The sequence below is a fragment of the Galleria mellonella genome, unplaced genomic scaffold, assembly GCF_026898425.1.
Source record: "Galleria mellonella isolate WM207_F2 unplaced genomic scaffold, CSIRO_AGI_GalMel_v1 utg93, whole genome shotgun sequence".
Classification (NCBI taxonomy): domain Eukaryota; kingdom Metazoa; phylum Arthropoda; class Insecta; order Lepidoptera; family Pyralidae; genus Galleria; species Galleria mellonella.
This window is the reverse complement of record NW_026442176.1, coordinates 1,419,036-1,440,115: the sequence shown is the minus strand read 5'-3', so window position 1 is coordinate 1,440,115 and position 21,080 is coordinate 1,419,036. Positions and strand designations below refer to the sequence as shown.

General features: G+C 32.1%; 2 protein-coding genes across 2 annotated transcripts; both read left to right on the top strand.

Moving 5' to 3' along the window:
• The first annotated feature begins 2,516 nt into the window (after positions 1-2,516).
• On the top strand, positions 2,517-11,608 carry LOC113516942 (regulator of nonsense transcripts 2). The gene is made up of 10 exons (XM_026901448.3): positions 2,517-3,398; positions 4,071-4,283; positions 5,461-5,712; positions 6,962-7,104; positions 7,586-7,880; positions 8,265-8,480; positions 8,872-9,918; positions 9,995-10,144; positions 10,686-10,831; positions 11,113-11,608. Exons 1-10 carry the CDS (start codon positions 2,700-2,702, stop codon positions 11,285-11,287), a joined length of 3,336 nt encoding a protein of 1,111 aa, XP_026757249.2. The 5' UTR covers positions 2,517-2,699; the 3' UTR covers positions 11,288-11,608.
• A 1,284-nt stretch (positions 11,609-12,892) lies between these two features.
• On the top strand, positions 12,893-20,822 carry LOC113516671 (nuclear pore complex protein Nup93-like). Its single transcript, XM_026901127.3, has 15 exons — positions 12,893-13,311; positions 13,399-13,579; positions 14,158-14,460; positions 14,663-14,805; positions 14,982-15,215; positions 15,665-15,806; positions 16,249-16,417; positions 17,035-17,140; positions 17,963-18,048; positions 18,217-18,343; positions 18,727-18,892; positions 18,972-19,052; positions 19,309-19,545; positions 20,187-20,387; positions 20,636-20,822. The coding sequence occupies exons 1-15, from the start codon at positions 13,142-13,144 to the stop codon at positions 20,753-20,755; spliced, it is 2,466 nt and encodes an 821-aa protein (XP_026756928.1). The 5' UTR covers positions 12,893-13,141; the 3' UTR covers positions 20,756-20,822.
• The last annotated feature ends 258 nt before the right edge of the window (positions 20,823-21,080 follow it).

The window sequence follows — 21,080 nt, the reverse complement described above, 5'->3', positions numbered from 1 at the left end:
CAGAATGGAAAATGGATTGTTTGATTCCAGTAATTAAACCCGGTAAAGATCCTACAAATTTCGACTCCTATAGACCTATAACATTGACGTCCTGTGCAGGCAAATTATTCGAACAATTAATTAAACAGCGTTTAGAGTTCTTTATTGAAAGTAATAGTATATTACCATCGAATCAATTTGGTTTTCGCCGTGGATATTCAGCGCGCGAAAGTTTAGCGAACTTCTATGTCGACCTTAGTACTGCTTTGAATAACGATGAATATGTTCTATCTGTTTTTTTAGATGTCGTAGGAGCTTTTAACAATGTAAATTTAACAGTTCTATCTTCGATTTTATCCTCATTTCTTCCAATGAAACTTATCGAATGGATTTATAATTTTCTTAGTAATAGAGAAGTGTATGTTAAAGTAAATAGTAAATTAATAGGACCTAGGTTAAGCTCTAAAGGAGTATGTCAAGGTGGTATTCTAAGCCCGCTACTATATATTTTATATATCTATAAACTTAATTCAATTTTAGGAAACAGTGTGAACAACTTGCAATTTGCCGATGATTTATTAATTTATATAAAAGGAAAGAATATTATTGATATGCAATTAGTGTTAAATGAGTCATTAAAAAGACTTGAGAAATATTTTTCTCTTCTTTCCCTCGATATTAGTTTAACCAAAAGTAAAGTAGTTGTTTTTCATCAAGTTCATAAATATGTTCCATTAATGAATATTATATATAATAATCAAACTCTTCCAACAGACTGTAGCGTTAAATTTCTGGGGGTAATTTTTCATCAAAATTTAAAATGGGATCTATACGTTGATTGCTTAGTAGATCGTGCTTTAAGAGCCACTAATATAATAAGATCTGTAATTGGTCGTAACTGGGGAGCTGATCCTAAAATTATCCTTTTACTTTACAAATCTCTTGTTAGAAGTAATTTTGATTACGCTTTCTTTTGTTATGCCTCAGAACATAAATTAGTAGAAAAACTCGAAAAAATTCAAAATATGAATTTAAGACTTATTTTAGGTGCTATGTATACTTCTCCAATTATCTCAATGCAAGTAGAATGTAATTTGCCTCCTATCCTTCTTCGTTTCGAATACCTAAAACTCAAATTTCTCTTCAAAGTTTTTTCAGTTTCCAATAACCCACTCATACTCAAATTATTAAATTGCCCCATTTCTATGTTTTTGAATAAAACTATTGTCAATGATTTGAATTTACGAGATGAATATAACATCTATAGTAGTAAGATACTTCCTTGTTATAATGGCCTTTATGAGAGTAAGTTCTGTAAGATCAAAATTGTTATACGTAAAGACATAAAAGAAAAGCACGATATGTATGAGACTTTATCAGAATTTATTGACTACAGGCAGATATATACAGATGGTTCCAAAAATGCACTTAGCACTTCAGTGGCTTTTTACGATTTGTCAAATAGATTTGGTCACGGTTATAAAATTTCAACTTTGGCTAGTATTTACACAGCAGAAGCAAAAGCTATATTTTTAGCATTAGAATACATAGAAAAACAGGTACTATATTCGAAATGGATTATAATTACAGATAGTATGAGTGTTCTTATGGCATTAAAAAATAACACATTCATTTCATCATCAAACTACTTAATTCAAGAAATTCGTAATAAATATTATCATCTCTGTACTATATATGGAAAAGATATTATCTTCATCTGGACCCCTTCACATATTGGAGTGTTTGGGAATGAACAAGTAGACACTTTGGCTAAAATTATTAATTCAAGTGCTGCTCGTGTTCAAGATTTACCCCTTTGTTATTCAGATTGTAGTATTGGAATACATAAAATCGTTACAACTAAATGGGAGGAGCATTGGACTCAAATATTACAGACTAAAGGCAAATGGTACCGCAAAATTAATTGGCGTATTGGAAAACCGTGGTTCTGCAAAGGAAAGGACACAAACAGAAAATTTTACACCAATATTTGTAGATTACGAATCGGCCACGGACATTTCAACGAACACCTGCACCGAATGGGCATGATCGCTTCCCCATCATGCACATGGTGTAACTCAAATACAGCCCAATCTCTACATCACCTTTTTTTTGATTGCTCTGAATTTGTCATTCAAAGACACATTATGTTTGACGAACTTAGGATTATCTTCAAAAAACCCGAAAATATCCCGCACTCAATCCCGCTTCTCTTAAGATTTCCTTCTTGTTTCAAAGCTATTTTCACTTATATTACTACAACATTCAAGGAGCTATAAGAATACTTTTATTGAATTGCAAGACAATGATTTTTTATAATTATTTATTTTTAATTTGATAAATCCACTGGTTTAAGAAAACTCAAGAAAAGATATTTATGAAAATGTACTTACCGGATTTGACAAATGAAATATTGAAGATTATGACAATAATTGAAGCGACATTAGAAAAATAAAATTCCAGACAAATTATCTTTTTGAAGACTAGGCAGCATGGTTTCCGACCTTAGCCTGTTCCAAACGGAACAAACGTACTAAAAAAAAAAAAAAAATGTGTTGAATCCTTGTTATTTTTGTAATTTTTCATGTTGTAAAAATTTCTTTACCTATATTTTAATATTAAATAAAACAGTTTTGTATATGTCACCATAAAATGTTTAATCAAATATTAACAAAACTAGATTAACATTTGTAGAAAAAATCATAAGATACTGTAGCACAATGGCTTCAATAGAAAAGGAAGGGGATGGTGATGAAAAAGTCATGGAAAATACATCAGAAAATACAGAGGAAAATGAGAAAGCAGCTTTTTATGAGTATATAAATAGCTTAGAAGCTCGAATTAAACAGAAAACTGAGACGCGCAATCAAAATCTTAACTGTGTACGTCCTCCAGACAACCACTTTTCGAAACTTGATTCAGGCCTCAAAAAGAACACGACATTTGTCAAGAAATTGAAATCGTTTAGTGCTACACAAATGGATGCACTACTTAAGGATTTTAGTGTGTTAAATTTAACCAAGTATATCTCGGAAGTTGCAGCTGCTATAGCAGAAGCCAAACTTAAGATGTCAGATATTCCAGCAGCAATAAATTTATGTTCTGCTCTTCACCGAACATATGCAGATTTTTCTACAAATTTCTTTGAAAACTGGCAAAAAATATTGACTTTTAAAGCTACTGATAAAATTACAAATTCATCAAAACTGCGTGTAGATATAAGATTCTATGCAGAATTAGTTGCAGTGGGTATTTTTGCCAACAAGACAGGTTTACCATTATTGGGCAATGTGCTAACTGTTCTCATCAATATGGATAAAGAAGATCACAACAATATACCAATTCTACTGTCATTTTGTAAACATTGTGGTGAAGATTATGCAGGCTTAATGCCTAAGAAAATAAGGGATGCTGCAGAGGTAAATAAATTTACTTCTTACTAATATTATAAAGTGAATTTAAAATAATAATAATATTTAATGCTTAATCATTATACATCTATTACATATTTTCATACAACAAATTATTTCAATTTGAAACAAACAAGTCAATACATTTGAAATATTACTTTTGTAAATTTTAATTTAATTAGCATTTGCATGTATATACATTATAGATGTTTTAAAATGGCTTGTGGCTTGAGTAAAAAAGGGAACAGTATTTTTGTAACATTACAGAAATAGTTGGATTATTTATAAATATTTTTTTACATGGAATGTCCATGTCCATGTGTAACACTTTTTAAGAAAACAATTTAATTTTATGAAAATTAATTGTAACCAGTACTAAAATATAGCCTGTAGTATGTTTGTGACAAATTAAATGTAGATTTGAAATGAGCAACCTAGAATTGGTAAACGACAGTCATAAATTTTCATCCAACAACAAAAAGTAATTTTATTCTCTTATATTATTTTTAACTAGCTGCATTCCATGGCTTCACTTATATAAAATATCTGTTAAATTAGCATATAATCTGCCTATGTACTAAATTTCATTTAAATTCATTCAGCCATTTAAATGTTATTGAGTAATAAACATTCAAACATCTTTACAAACTATACATAACATGTTGTTAATAAATATTACAGAAATACAATGTCACAGTTCCGAGAAACACTTTCCTGCCAGCTGAAAAACAAACAGTGGTAAGGACACTACTGAAGGATTACTTCTTGTCGCTAACTAAACATCTGTTGGCTGAAAGGGCTCAGTTACAAGCTCTTCATGCTGCCAACCAACGTACTCTCCATACTAGGGGTGAACTGTCTCAGGAGAGGAAGGATCAATTGGAATTACATCAGGTGCATACATTATTTTTTTTTATACAACTTAGTATGACAATCAAGCTGAGGGCCCACCTGATGGAAAGTGGTAACCGTTGCCTGTAGACATGAGCAGTACCATGGACATAACAGAGTATACTGTTTCACTCATGATACTCCCCATGCATTACAATTCCTGAGGACTCAGATGGTTTTTCTCTATACCCTGTAAATTCACACCATATCCCACCCTTTAAACAGAAACACAGCCATGCAAACACAACTGCTTCACGGCAGAAACATGAATGAGACAGAGGTACCCAAGTAATCAACTTTTGTACAAAGTCTCCCTCTGATAAATTATTTACATTACTACTTTTTATCTACATTATATTTTTTATATGTGCCTTTATGTTTCACTAATGATATTAAGAAGATGCCAGAAATAGATGGTTGCAAAAAAACCTCTTCTTTATTCACTTCACTCATGGTGATTGCCCTATAACCAGCAGTTTTTTTTAATGGAAACCCTGCCTGCACTAATGATATACACTGGTGGGGCGCCAGTGAGAGATGATAGGTGAGAATGAAAAGGCAGGTCAGTTAGCCCATTGTGATGAATACATCTGGAATTCAGCATGATGGTTTGCAAGGGGATCACATGGAGGTCAACCTGACAGGGTATATTGCTAGTAATTGGAATGGTAATATGCATTACTAACAATCACTTCCCCCCCATATACAACAGAGTTGAAAACTTTATAGTCAAATGATAGGTGTTCCATTCAATATGACAATGAAGTTTGTATTTAAATAGGAATATTTATTTTTGGAAAAATTAAATACATTACAAAATTTCACTACATGTACTACTACTGTAAAAGACTTTTACATTAGGCAAAATTATTTTTTGTGTTATTGATTAAGTAGCATGTAAAATGTAAAAGTTGTATGTGAACCTTATTAAATAAATAAATAAAAATAAATACATGGTTTTTTTGTACATTATTTTGTAATATACAGAAACTGTATAAAACTATTTCTTTTCTCTTCTGTGGGGGAAAATTGCCCAAATATTTGGCAAAAACATTTAAGCAGTAAACATTTGTAGTACTCACATATTAACTCTACTGTATAGTAGTATCCCAAATTATAAATATTATCTTATTGAAAATTAATTGAAAATGCGTGTAAGTAAACCAGTTCTGAATTTCAGGCTACATATGACAAATTATTGATTGGTGCACAAAACTTTGCTGAAGTGCTCGGAGAGGAATTGGGTGAAGCTGGTGAACCCCCAACACTGTCCATGGTGGTAACGGAAACACAAGGCACAGTGAGCATAGGAGGCAATGAGGAGTTCCCCATGCAAGCTGGTACTGACCCATGGCAAGATGAGGATACCAGAACTTTCTACACCAGCTTACCTGATTTGAAAGTGTTTATGCCCAATTATCAACCTAAAGAGGTATTTATAATATTTTGTAGTAAAGTTAGAATAGTTGAGATAAATTTTTAACCATTGCAACATATATTTTAAACCTGAGTGCTTTTGCATATGTGTGACATATGTTTTGCGGTAACTAGCCAGGAAAGTAGAATGATATAACCCTGAGTCACTACTTATATAAAATATGGACTACCCATATGGATAGATAGCTATCACCAACATTTTTTTTTTTAAATATAAGTAAATTTTGTTATTTTTTTATAGATAAACAAGTTGAAGTTTAGAATTTTAATAGGTAATATAATTTGTACATATCTTTTTGCTATATTATATGCTTACTAAAGGCTTCAGTTTCAACGCTTAGGAAATATTAAAATATTTATAAAAGTATTCATGAGAACATTTTGGAAAATTCATTTATGCATAAAGATTCACGAAATTTAACATAGACGATTGCCAACAAATATTTGCAATTCTATGCAAGTTAAGCAAAATGCTTTGATCATAAAAAAAGTATAAAATTGTATCAGGCTCTGTATAGCCCAGAAAGTGTAGAGGGAGTCTGGTAACGATCTCTCTAAAGTATTGTTTAGTAATCATTCACTCTGACTCGTTCGTTCGAGCTCTCTCGCTCCCGCTTCTCAGCACGTATAACACGTCGTCACTTTATATATAATTTAAAATAATAAATATTCAATAATACCAAGTGCCTTTGGACTTTACATCCACTACAACCTGTATACCATAGTAAGGTATATAAATACTATACAAGTATTATAAGTATAGCAGTAATAAAACTGGAAGAAATCTCTTTTAGAGATAAGTTCGCCTTTGTTAATATTGTTATTAACTTATTATTGTATGTTTTAGTGCAATAAAGAATTTAAATCAGAGAGAAATAAATTATTTATTTATTTATATGTGTATTTAGCATATGTTGTTTTTTTTAATGGATGTTATTAGAATAGTAACCCCACTTGCAACAACACTATATACTGGCCGCGCACCAGTGAGGGATAATAGGAGAGAATGAAAAGGCAGATCAGTTAGCCCATAACGAGCACATCTGGAATTTAGCATGGTTGTTTCCATGGGGGATCACATGTAGGTCGAACTGACAGGGTGTATTGCTAACAATGGAACTGGTAGTCCCTATTACTAAAAAAATTTCCCCCGCAGCATAGGTTGGTTTGCAAATATATAAAACTATCATTAACTATTACAATTCTTATATAATTTATTAATTTAAATTTCGAACATATTTTAGACGGTTAAGAGTAAAGCTGAGACAGTAACAGAGGAGATGTTAGATGAAGATTTAAAGGAGGATGATCTAAGTGACAGTGAGGAACCACCTACGGCGACGGATGTGGAACAAGAGGAGACTCAACCCTCAAACATTTCCAATAAGTATGTAATTTATATAAAATCACTTGTATTAATTGGTTAATTTAAACATGTTTCAGGAATTTGAATTTAATACAACTCTTCTTTGTTTTCTAGTACAAAATTAATATGAGTATTATGTAATAATTGTACACTACATTATTTATTGTATCTAAAAAAAAATTATTATTTTAGGCTGCATACATACCTGAAACATTATATCTGAAAATAACCAATGCCAAATATGGCTATAGAAGTAGTTTATTATCAAAGTTTACATAGCTTTCAGTAAAATAGTTATATAATTTTTAATATTAGTCTTTTATTTTAAAGATTTATGTAAATTTTTTAACAACATCTATACATATATAGTGTAACGACAATTTTATGAACTTACTGTGTTTGTCGTTTCGGACTTCCGGATGAAGTGGAAACAATTGTCGGATAAGATAAATTTTGTAAGTTCATAAAATTTCTATTACATTTACTTTACTGTTTATTTCAGATATGCTCTTGATGCATTTTTAAATGAATTGCCAAATTGTATAAATAGAGAATTAATAGACAATGCTGCTGTAGATTTTGTCTTGAATCTTAATACAAAGAATAACCGTAAAAAGTTGACGAGGGTTTTGTTCAGTGTTGCCCGAACTAGACTAGATTTGCTACCATTTTACTCAAGATTTGCAGCAATATTATATCCAGTGCTGCCAGATGTTTGTATGGATCTGTGTCAAATGCTCAAACAGGATTTCAAATATCATGTCAGGAAAAAGGATCAGATCAACATTGAATCTAAAGTAAGTCTAAAGTTAGGCCTATATTTAGCGAAACTAACGCCGTGTAAGACTAGCTGCAAAAGCACAGATAAACTCACGCGATTGAGATGCTTTATGAGCCTTAATACAATCAGCATACAAGAGGAAATATATCTAAACAGTTAACTAAAATTCACAGTCAAACGACCTTAATCAATTAATAATTTTAAATCAAGGCATGACTTTCGTGGTAATTAATATCCACGTGCAAAACTATATTTTACTTGTAGAGTAGTAACAATTGTTTCTATTATGTTTCAGTCATATTCTATAACTTAAGAATCAATAATTTATTTACATATTTCATATTTCCAACAGATTTTTATAGATTTTTTAAATGTGTGATGATCTTTATTGTCTTTTTAGATAAAAGTAGTTAGGTTTATTGGAGAACTAGTAAAATTTGGACTATATTCAAAGATGGAGGCATTGTATTGTGTTAAAGTACTGTTACACGACTTCAAACATCACCACATTGAGATGGCATGCAATCTTCTGGAGACATGCGGCAGATATCTGTACTGTAATCCAGACACACATCAGCGCACCATGATATATCTCCAACAAATGATGAGGAAAAAGGTTTGGACATTATTATGTTTATAAAGTTAGAATATTGCTGTTTCATTTGGATTTTTTTTTGTGCAGCTTGTTGGTTGTAAGAACATAAATAAAAACTGAAGTAAATTATAAGATTTATTATGAATTAATGCAACAGTCAAATGAGTAAAAGTTTAAATTAAAATTTATATGAATTAAAAATAATTTTAATATTTATGTATGTATCTTATTATTAAATAAGATATTTAAATTAAAATCTTCATTCAAATTATATCGTCGTAGTCGTAGAATACTGACGGATCCTTATATGTAATCTTTGTAAGATCCGTCGGTATTCTACGACTATGACGATATATCTGTAGTTTGTATTACATTTCAAATTGTTTTATTCTCAATTGCAAAATGTTTTCAGACGGTTTCAGCTCTTGATTCCCGCTATGTCACGCAAATTGAGAACGCGTTTTACTATGTCTGTCCTCCTGAGACTCCGGCGCAGCCAAAAGAAGAAGAACCGCCTATGCATCAGTTCATTAGGAAAATTCTTCATGAAGATTTACAAAAGAGTAATGAAGAAAAAATTTTAAGATTGATGCGAAAATTAAATTGGGAAGATCCGGAGATTTTGGCGGTTGCTATACAACACTTAGCTGGCGGGTGGAGAGTTAGAGCAAGCGCCAGGCGAGCCCTTGCTCGTCTCACGGCTGAGTTGGCAGCATGGCAAGAGACTGTGGCCCCAGCCGTTGTTGACACAATTATTGAAGAAATACGTGTCACGATGGAAGACCCACATCCTCGATACAACCAGAGAAGAATAGCTACTGTAAGGTATCTTGGAGAATTATATAATTACAAGTTATTAGACTCCCGCGATGTATTCACGGTGTTATATTCTTTTATTACTTTTGGTGTAACAAACGACCATAGTAATATATCCCCTCTAGATCCGCCAGAGAATGTATTCAGAATAAGACTTGTTTGCGCGCTGCTCGAAACTTGCGGCGCGTATTTCAATAGTGGTTCCAGTAAAAAAAAACTTGATTATTTTATAATCTTCTTCCAAAATTATTTTTGGTTCAAATGTACTGATCCATGTTGGACAGATGAAAACAAATTCCCTATTTATGTAAAGTACATATATCAAGAATGTTTAACAACATTAAGGCCGAAATTGACACTGTATACGAGTTGGCAGCAATGTAAAGATGCCATTGAAGAATTACGGCAAACTCTTTACCCAGAATTAGGTGAAGAAGACCAATATGACAATGAGGATCAAGGAGATGATAGTGTTAATGATGGACTAGATACCATTATAGAGACAGATGATGAAACAGATAATCCTCAGCTACCAGAAGAAAGTTCAGATGACGAAGCAATAACAGAAAATTTGGGCAATGATGACAATGAAGTTCAGAATGACGAAATGAGCATTGAACCAAGGAGACCAGCTCCTAAACCAGTGAGTATTAGAAATTTAATTATAATTGTGTAAATACTTTTGTGAATAAAAAACATTAATTTTATTATTATTTTAGGTTGAAGACTTAGAATTTGAATCAGCATTTGAGAAAATGGTTATGGAAAATATAGCAGAAAGACAAAGAGAAAGTAGACCACAGCAAAGAGATATTGCAGTTCCAATGACATGTCGTCAAACTACTAAGAAAACTTACGAACAGCTACTGGTATGTACTTAGTATTTTCATCTAATTAAATATATATTTGACTAGTGATTCGGTCCGGCTTCGCATAGGTAGATAGAATTTTTGTAAATAATATGTAGGTTACTCAATGTAGCATTCTATAGATGAAAGTATTTTCAAAATCAGTTGAGCAGTTTTTGAGTTGTAGACATAGACTTAGTATAACATACTACTATAATATAATAACATAGTATACTCTAAGATGGTAGAGTTCACTATTTCATTCTAACATTGACTGACTGACAGATAACATATTACTTAAATGGTTATGTTTAAAAGCTTTTAAAATGATGGACATACTCTTTTCTTACAATTTTTGAAATATTTTATTTTATTTCAACATTGTCCTGACAATTACAAATATAACAAAAAAAAAATAGTCAAATAGATATAGTCGTTATATGTATAGGAGGACAATGAGAAACTATTGACAAAGGAAAAATGGTAAATATTAACTACAAAAATAAAAAAATACACATTAGATTCTATTGTTTGTTTATAATATGTATATTTCTTTCTACAGCAGGGTAAAGAGGGGGTGGAATTTGTATTAATGGTGAGAAAAGGCACAAAACCACAATACAAATCATTCAATGCGCCACCAGAACTAGCCAGCAATTTGCAACAGCAGGCCCTTGCTGATAAACAAGAAATGGAAAGAGTAAAAAGGTGAATTATTATTATTATTAGTCATTACCTGAAAAATAAAGTAATAAATATAGGGTGTTTCAATGTATATTATATTGATTCTTATTGTTTTGTAACACTGGCACTAGTCTGATATCAACCTCTCTCACAAGTTTATCACACTTTCTTAAATATTATTGGCTCACAATGTAGAATTTTAATTACTTAATTATCAGATTTTATATATAATTCAGAATATTTATCTAAGAATAATTTATTGAGACTTAGAGATTTCATATGTCATTGAGACTTTATGTTTTCAGACTGACCCTTAATATATCTGAGAGACAGGAAGAAGAAGAATATAGTGCTGAAAGTGGAGGTGGCTCAGGAGGCAGTGGAAACCCTAATCGTGGTCAGCATGTTCGTCAAAAATACCAACATCCCAAAGGAGCCCCAGATGCGGATCTTATATTTGGACCCAAAAAATTTAAATAAAATAGATATTAATATTTTTTTATGGAAAATTTGTTTATGGTAGTTGCAAAGTAATATACTTTTATAACAGATCAGTTAACCTATCATGATGAATTCATCAAGAATTAACCATGATAGTTTCCAGGGGGAACTGTGTGGAAGTCGACCTGGTTAGGTATATTGCTAGCAATGGGATTCTTAATTCCCATTACTTGTTAGTAATGGGAATTAAGAATCCCATTGCTCCCAAGTGGTATATTAAAAAATATATATTTTGTGTTTTTTAACACTCACATTTTATTATATTTGTATAATTGCATTAATAAAATATTTATAAGATTGTATTTATTTTTTCTTGCTTATTGTACAAGATAATGATAGACATCGCTGATTAGTCTATTGTCATTATTTAAACCAATAATGATAATCACAGTTTGTGGGTAACAATTACTTACTCAAGGCAAAAGAATAAAATTGTTTGTTGGAAAATGGATTCAGCTCTCGATTCTTGTTGATTTATCTATTATACTTGCGACTTCAGGTTTCAAGTAGACAGTTGCTTTAGACAATTTACATGCCTAGATTTGTTTTTTTTAATGAGTTAAAATAAAATAACCCCGCCTATGCTATCGGTATACATTAGCGAGGTATGATAAGTGATTATGAAGCAGGTTAGTTGGCCCATTCATTTTTTTATTGGATGACAATGGAAACCTGCCCGCGTTAACGGTAAATACTGGCGGGGAACCTGTGAGGGATGAAAGCAGGTCTGTTAGCCTATCGGAATACACCAATTCAGCACGATGGTTTCGACCGACCTGGTAGCAATAGGGCTCTTAGCCTCCAATACTAACAATACCTTCCCTCCTTAGTTGACCCATTGCGACGAATTCAACAATAAATTAACCATGGTTTCAAAATGGAACCGCCAGCAGATCAATCTGGTATAATACTAACAATACGGTAATTGGACTTTATTACTATAAATCCCTTTTCCCTTGCCTTGGTTTGGGTCTTAGGTGTACCACCCTTAGATTTAGAAGTACGTTATACAAAGTTTGTGGTCCACCTTATCTCTATGTAGTCTGTGCCTAACTTTAATGAGTGTTACAGTTACGAGATAGAATACAAATGGTACAATTTTCTCATCATGTATAAGTCGTTTTACCAGGTGACTTATACATGATGAGAAAATGATATTTTCTTGTACCGCATGTAAAAAAAAAGAGAGTTGCTTCGTCTCTGTCATGTTTGAATCAAGCTGAAACCGTCATCTTTATCTACCAACAAACATATTATCATTATGTCTATGTCTTTACTACCTTACTTGTTCCCTTAATTGATTTCTTATTGGTAAAATTAGTTACATATTTTTATAATGTAGATAATATAATAAATTGAAAATTCGTATTTCACCTGTGCTTTTAACTATTTACCCATTCAAGATTTCAAATTTCTGTTAAAGTATCTACTAGATATCTCGAATCTATGTCTCAAGTTTGGTCTCAAGTTAAGAACCCGAAATGTTAGGTATTGTCGGGTTATTTGAAGTTCGCTGTCGATTTGACTGTCAGTCTCTTTATGGAAATGTCAAACAAAACATTTTAGTCTGTAGTCAAAACTCAAAAATTGTATGCTTCTGTTTGATGTTGCTATTTTTTATTGTTAAATTATTAGTCTGTTGCCAATTTAAAAAATATATATGTAAATCTTCGCTTTACCGGTTTTAATTTTCGGTGTATTATTATAGTGTAAACCAATTCACATGTAATATTTATCGTTGATATTGTATCCGGAAGCTTGTATTTATGTAAATGCAATAATATTTTAAATCATAAATTAGAACTATTCGGTGAATATAACCTTTAAGTCAGTATGGCCGATGAAGATTTCAGCAAATTATTACAGCAAGCAGAGCAATTAACTACTGAAATTGAAGGCAATGAAGAGTTGCCTAGAGTTGAACGATCCTTGGGACAAGTGTTAGAAGCATCACAGGAACTTTATTCAAGGGTTATTCAATCTGGCGCCAATGACATACAAGCGTATGTGTATTTATGTTTTATTTTATTATTTAAGAAAAAAGTTCTAATCATTAGGTTATATACTTTGTTTTAATATATTTATTTCAGGCATCTTTTATTTGGGTCAAAAGGTATTGATCTTCAGCAAATATCACAGAAATTGGAGACACTTAGCTCAAAACGAACATTTGAGCCATTACAACCCATCGCTGATTCTGATATAGAAAGTTTTTTGAGGAATGAAAGGGAAAATGCTATTTTGTCACTTATTGATGAGGTGAATAAAAATGTGAGTGTAACCTTTTATCTTTTATTTAAAGTCTGAGACTGAAACTGATTGTCAGAGAATGCATAAACTTGTAAATCTGAACTTTAGAGAAAAGGCCTTTAATGGAGCCATAATATAAAGAATAGTTAAAGAGATAAAAGTTTTATAACAAATTATACTTATTATACTAAAGCTTTAACTGCTACAAATAAATATTTTTAAGTTTTCATATCATATAGCATTAATAATGTCCTGTTTATTTAGAGTGTGGTCACTTTTTTTTGATAGCTTTTATTGTGACACATTATTGGATATATAGAAAACTAGATTTAGTCAATACCAAACTCCTGTACTGAGAACAGTGGCCACTGATCAAAATAGTATACACAAAAGTTTATTAGTTATTTCTAGTACTAGACAACTATTAGACTGTATTTTTTATTGTATATATGCATAATACCCAGATATAAAATACAGACAGACAACTATGAAAATATAAGTTTATATTGTATAGGGATTAAAATCACAACCATTTGAAATGAAAAGTGTGTTAAATAGCTATATCAAATTATGTAACTTACTCGTCTTTTATTTTTAAGTCTCTACAAACAACAGAAGATCAAAAATGGGAACACATGCAGTCACAGTGGAACAGAGAGAAAATCAAACTTATGAATGCAATGATAGGTCCATCGCAGAATTGGCTGGATCTAAAACGTACTCCAGAACCACCAAGCATAATTGATGCTCCAAAGAAGTTTGGTCACTCAATGCTTGACAATATTGAGGCTGCGTATGCCAGACAAGTCCACCAGTATAATAAGTTGGTATTTCAAGGATCAAAGTCAAGAACTGCATTGCATCAAAAATTTGCACAAGTTGCTGAAGAATTTAATGATCCTGTAAGTTAAACATCTAAGATACAATAAGAATACTGCTTTAAATAAAACAGTACTATTTAGGATTTCAATCTGCTTAAATATGAAAAAGAAATTAGTTTGGATTGAGAAAAGATGTTTTTGTCAAAATAATTTGAGAACTAACATCTTTTAAAATAACAGATATAAAGAATATAATATCATTAATTTTTCCTAATTTTTTCAGAAAGTGAAAGAGATGTGGGAAATTATTAAAACAATGGCCAATATACCCGCCTTGGTAAGGGATGAAGATCCTCTTAAGGCCAGAGGTAATGAAACTATACAACAATGCCTCATTGCACAAGGGAAAAGCTATTTAGAGAAAAGGTATTTACAAGTATATTTAATAGAGGAAAAATGTTTAGTGATAGATCAATAAGATTGATGCAATCTGGAACTGCTTATGATATTCTATAAGCTTTACAAATTCTGAAGATTGACGTGAAGTGTCTCTTATATTAAAAATAGTATTAATTTATATCTAATTTTGTTTTGTCTCACAGATATAAACAATACATGAGTGATGTAGTGAGGTCTAACCCTGCCGCCGCCATGCGAGGGGGTGAACCAGGCACATATCCATTGGTGAGAGGCTTTGTGGGACTGCGGCTTCACGGTCAAAGTGTCCAGGGGCTGACAGATGGAGTCATTGATGACCGCCCACTCTGGCCTATGGTATACTATTGTCTTAGAAGTGGTGATGCTACTGCTGCATTGCATTGCTTACGTAAAGCAGGGTAAGTTTATAAAAAATATGTAATTTGAGAAATATAAACAATATTATGTAATCAATCAAGATGAGGACAAGAGTTAATTGTAAAAAACATGAACATGGCATGTATTGTTTTAATTCTATAAAGCATGTTTGGATCATAACATGAGGTCAAAATAATGGAAAGATCTTTCTAATTCTAACAATAAACTGTTACTTTTATATGTCTGTTTTTCTAAAGTTAATAGTTTTGTGATAGATTGTGATTTGTAAATATATTTTATTGTCCAGCAAAACTATTGAAATATATTATTATATTTTATCATTATATGTAATATGACCCAAAATACTTATAATTTGTCCATTAAAATAAAAAAGTAATATAACATAATTGTGTTCCCAAGCAACTAACAACTAGGTATACACATTTATCCTGAACAGTATTGTAATTTATTTGATAATAATTAATTTTAGCCGTGATCACGAAGAGTTTATGTCGGCCCTAGAAGAACATATTAGAAACCCTGAGAAGCCACTAAGTGATAAGTTACAAACAGCAATCAATTTCCAATACAGAATACAAGTGCGAAACTCGACAGACCCATATAAAAGAGCTGTAAGTGTATTCTTACGTTTTCATTCTTTTTAGTCTTTTGTGCAAAAAAAGATTTTTTATACTACCTGTTTGAAAGTTTTAATTACCATATAATAAATACGAGATACTATATTGAGAGTGCATATTTCTGATGCAATCCTGAGGACAGGTGTCAAGCTTCTATAAGTGACAATGAATAAATATATAATAAACAAATAAAGTACAGAAAGGACAAAAATATGCAGGTGGGAAATGAAGTTGTTAGTTACTAAAACTGAGAATCTACTTGAACTATAAAATTCATTAAAAGAAAAATTTTGTTAAAAAATAACAATACATCTTGAATTATGTTAAAACTTTTTTGTTGTTTTTCGACCAATATTTCTTTTGTGAAAATGTATGTTAACAATTTCGATTTCATTTTGTAGTACTTTTCAATATATTAATATTGATTTTTCTTCAGGTTTATTGCGTGATAGGTTGCTGCGATATCAGTGATGAGCATACAGAGGTGGCGCGTACGGCTGATGATTATTTATGGCTTAAACTCTCCATTATAAAGTCACGTACTAGCAATGAAACAGACTTTTTGTCCTATTCTGATTTACAGAAGTTAATTTTGGAAGAATACGGTAAGTGTTTTATTAGAAACTTGTTTCAAACATTGACTTCATTTTCAAGAACTTTGTCTGTGGTAAAAGTAGCTGTTTTTGTATAAACTAAAATAGGATTTTATATACACAGCTGAGTTTAATAGACATCATACACTGAGGGCAAATAATACTGGACTGGTACATTTTCATTAGTGGTTCATACAAAATGAATCCCCTATTTAGTTTAAATGTTTGGATGTTTGTTACGATCATCCTTAATACATACATCTAGTGGGATATTTTATTATTAAGTTTTGATGTAGGAATTGTAATAGAAGATTTGTAGTTATAAGTCACTAGTTTTTATTCACGACTTTGTCCATGTAACAAGATATATTGAATGACTGTGATAAAAAGTAGCATATATATCCTTCTCTATTCTGTACATTATGTGTACACCAAATTTCACATTGATTAGTTAAGTTTTTAAGGCACTAGGAAATAACAAACTCTCTTTAGCATTTATAATATTAGTAAAGAAATTGCCGAATTAAATAAATAATATCGAATGTCGTACATGCATAAGTAACGTTTTTACTATGTATAGATACAAAAAGTGATCAGCAAATTTTTAATTTAATTTTACCCTTCATCAGGAGAAACACATTACCATGCATATGAAAAGCCACTTGTATATTTCCAAGTGTTGACATTGACTGGGCAATTCGAACCGGCTATTGAGTTCCTGTCGCGAATACCAAGGTAACAAATATAATATTATTAATACTTAATCAAAATGAATCATTTAAAGATAGTGAATCAGAAATGTAAATGAAATTTCATATATTTTTTTTTCATATTGAATGTAATTACATTAAGTATAAGTATTCTTAGATAGATTGTATTGTAAAAATTTCGAAGGAATCTATAAAACCTAATATCCTATTTTAAATTTTTTTTTTCTGAAAGCATTACCCATGTGCTATTTAACATTTTATTTATTTGTATTGTGGGAAGCTTACAGCTGTAATAACTTAATAATTAAATATATATTAGAACAGCAAGCCAATGAAAAGCTACCACATATACCGTACTATATTAGCCGTTAATTGTTCACTGCTGAATATAGGTTGGTAACCGGAGTTAGGCATTGGAGATGTATTAAAAGGAATGTTGCTGCCCATTACTGGACCATTAAGTTCCCTTAGTCGCGACATCCACGGTAAAGGAAGAGGTGGCCTATTCTATGCCGGGACCACATGGCAAATTATCCCACATTAATAATAACGAAAATTGATACTTATTATAATAGATAAAATCCAGATAAGTAATGAGTTGGCAAATACAAGCTAAACAACAATTTGTAACGGGTTTCCTTTTATAACTTACTCCTATTAAATATATCGACTTAATTACATATTTCTACTACATACATCATTGATAATAGTGGAATCTTGCATTGAACTGTTTCACAGTAATTTTGATACTGGGTGCAAGTCAATGGAATATTAAAAAGTTGACGCGAGTTAGTATTAGGAACTTTTAAAGAAATTTTACTCAACAAAGATGGGCAATCGATTTCAGATATCAGGTGCATGGTGTTCATATGGCATTGGCGTTACATGATGTTTACATGCTCGGCACACCGCGTAATGTTCAGGCACCATTATGTAAGTCATATTTTATTCACTTTTCTTCCTTTGGAATTATAATTGTGAGCATAATAGTTCCCTTATATGTTAAACTTCAGGGAAGATAAAGTATGAAGGGTATCATAGTTATCACACTTTGTAGTTTTGCTGCGCAGGTACCATTTTCTTCATATTTTTTTTTTACAGTGTCTGTGGATACCGATGACCCGACACCGCTTAGGCGTCTAAATTTGGCGCGACTTCTGCTCCTTTATGTTAGAAAATTCGAACTCACGGATCCATCAGATGCTTTGCACTACTACTTCTTTTTGAGGTAGGTAATGATATAATAGTATTCATTAGTTTGCCTTCAATCCATGGCACATGGCTTTTAAATAAATAAGTGGAATGTTTCGGGCAAGACCTCTAGCCTTTTTAGAAAATGGCTGTTTACAATAACAATCTCTATGTATTAACTTGCAAAATTAAACCATATAAACGATGTTTTTTCATTTATTCTTATCCAGATTATATTCCACTATTATATTGTGATGGTAAAATCATTATTACCATGACGTGGTACAGTAAACCATAGATCCGTCCAAAGATTGTTGTTTTTATATGTTCAATTCTTGTTCTAGCCAAATATATAATTCAGTGTCTATTTAAAACATTATGTTGGTTTTTATATTAAATTGAAAAAATAATTGATTCCAGGAATCTCAAGGACCCCAGTGGCAAAAATTTATTCATGTGTTGCTGTACGGATCTCGCAGTTGAAAGTCGAGATTACGACCTCCTTTTCGGTAGGATGGACGCCGTCACAGGTTTGCGAAGTCTCGGCCTACTAGATCAATTTAACAATCCCCATATTGATAGTAAGGTAAATAGAAGTTTTATTATATTGATATTATACATATGCAATTAATTATTGATGATTAATGAAACTATTTTTCTTATAGGTCATAGCACTCAATGTAGCTGAACAACTAGTTAACAAAGGTCTCTTTGAAGATGCTATAACTATGTATGATATTGCCGGGGTAAGTTGTAAATTTTTTTCTTAATACAAAAATTCACTTGTAGACTACAATTTTCAATTCAAAATTTAAAATATTTTCAAATATCATCTATGAAATCGCCGATTGTATTTCGCAACTCAAATTTATCATTGTTATGAATTTAGTTTTTTTTAAAGTATTCTCAATTAATTAATATGATGAAAATAGTTTTAAATGATGTATTAAATTTAGTTTCGCAATATCAACCAGGCCTAAAATTGTTTAAATTTTTTTTCAGAATCTGGAAAAAGTGCTAGAATTGTTCTGCGTGCTGCTCGCGCAGGTGGTGAACAGCGGTGGCGGCGAGGGCGGGCTGCGGCAGCGGCTGTCGCTGCTGGCCGCGCACGTCTCGCGCCGCCTGCGCTCCGCTGACGAGCCGCTGCCCGCCGCTCTCGTCGACGCCTACACTAAGCTCTGCAATCTGATGACCTTTTTCGATCACTTCCACAGTGAGAACTATGAGGGCGCTCTTGAGGTGAGCTTTACATTTGGATCATTATTACGTTAACACTAGATACGGCTCTTCTCATAAAAGTCGTTAGCCGTTGGTTAGAAGGTTTGGCAGTCTTTTTAGTTATAGGTTTGGAATTTTTCTTCTCTGAAATTAATAAATTGTTTCTTTTGGTGCTCATTTGGCATTATGAAAAGGAATGGTGGCACATTATTCTTATTATTTTCACCAAACCCACTAAACCGACGAACGTAGAAATCCATGGTAATATCCTTAATAAATATATAAAAAAATTATGTTATGTCTTATTTTTTTTGAGGTAGGCCAATACAGGTCCTTGGAGGAAAGGGATCGTTAGTAATGGAGACTGAGAATCCCATTGCTAGCAATATACCCAAACAGGTCGACCTCCTCGCGGTTCCCCCTGGAAACTATTATGGTTGATTCCTGATGAATTCATCATGATGGGCTATCTGGCCTGTTTTCATTCTCATCTATCACCCTTCACTGGTGCTCCGCCAGCGTATCCCGTTAGCGCAGGCGGAGTTACCATTCCATTTTCACCCATCAAAAAAAAAGAAAAATACACTGCGGTTTATCTATCTATATTTTTTTAGCATATTGCTTTGTAGTAGAATTAATGAGATCTGATTAAAATTTTACAGACGCTCCGTGAATGCGAGTTAGTACCTCTGAGCACCAGTGAATTGGATGCGCGTGTCTCAGCAGCAAGGAATGCTCGTGGCGAGTTGCTTCGCAGTTTGCCCGCTGTACTCCGCGCCCTGTGCACTATACTACTGGCGCAGAGACAAAAGCTGCGGGCGGCCGCACAAGCACAACCACTGGCAGTACAAACTAATAACAAGGTATATTGAAATATGTCATTTTAGGGTTTTTCTTTTTATATTATATATATGCACGTGACAGTTCTTTATTTATGTGTAATTGTAGTTGCAAAAATAGCAGAAATTGAGTTGGCCACGTATATGCAATGCCATTCACAGGCATAACGTGTAATATCTGCGGTAATGACTTATTAGACAAGGCACATTTTTTGCCGTTCTAAAGCTATAAAAAATATGTAATCTAAAAATGGGCCTATATTTTGTTACAGCAAGTGGAGTGGCTTCGTGAACAAGCCGAAGTCCTGAATACATTTGCTGGCAACATATCTTACAGAATGCCTGGTGATACCTATAGTCAGTTAGCACAAATGCAAATACTGATGCATTAAAATATTGCCGCCGGTCGTTAATTCAATAAATTATGTTACAAAGAAATATATTAAATATTTTGTACTATACATGTGTTTGTTAAAAACCCCTCATTTTATGAATAAGGAAAAACAGTAACGGCTTCAGGTCAGTGAATGAAAATTATATAGAATTAGTGAAAGTACTCGAGAACTATTATTTTCTTCATTTGTACCTTCTATTACAATAATCCTTACTAATATTGTAAATGTGAAGGTGAGATTGTTTGTCACTCTTGGTGTAGTAATGGCCGATCCAAGTATACCAAAAAGATATGTAATGGAGAAGGATATAGGTAAATATTGA

Coding starts and splice junctions, on each gene's coding strand:
- LOC113516942 (XM_026901448.3), top strand. CDS start 2,700: ATGGCTTCAATAGAAAAGGAAGGGGATGGTGATGAAAAAGTCATGGAA. Junction 4,284..5,460: donor ATCAATTGGAATTACATCAG/GTGCATACATTA, acceptor TCTGAATTTCAG/GCTACATATGACAAATTATT. Junction 7,881..8,264: donor AGATCAACATTGAATCTAAA/GTAAGTCTAAAG, acceptor TTGTCTTTTTAG/ATAAAAGTAGTTAGGTTTAT.
- LOC113516671 (XM_026901127.3), top strand. CDS start 13,142: ATGGCCGATGAAGATTTCAGCAAATTATTACAGCAAGCAGAGCAATTA. Junction 18,049..18,216: donor TAATGTTCAGGCACCATTAT/GTAAGTCATATT, acceptor TTTTTTTTACAG/TGTCTGTGGATACCGATGAC. Junction 18,344..18,726: donor CACTACTACTTCTTTTTGAG/GTAGGTAATGAT, acceptor AATTGATTCCAG/GAATCTCAAGGACCCCAGTG.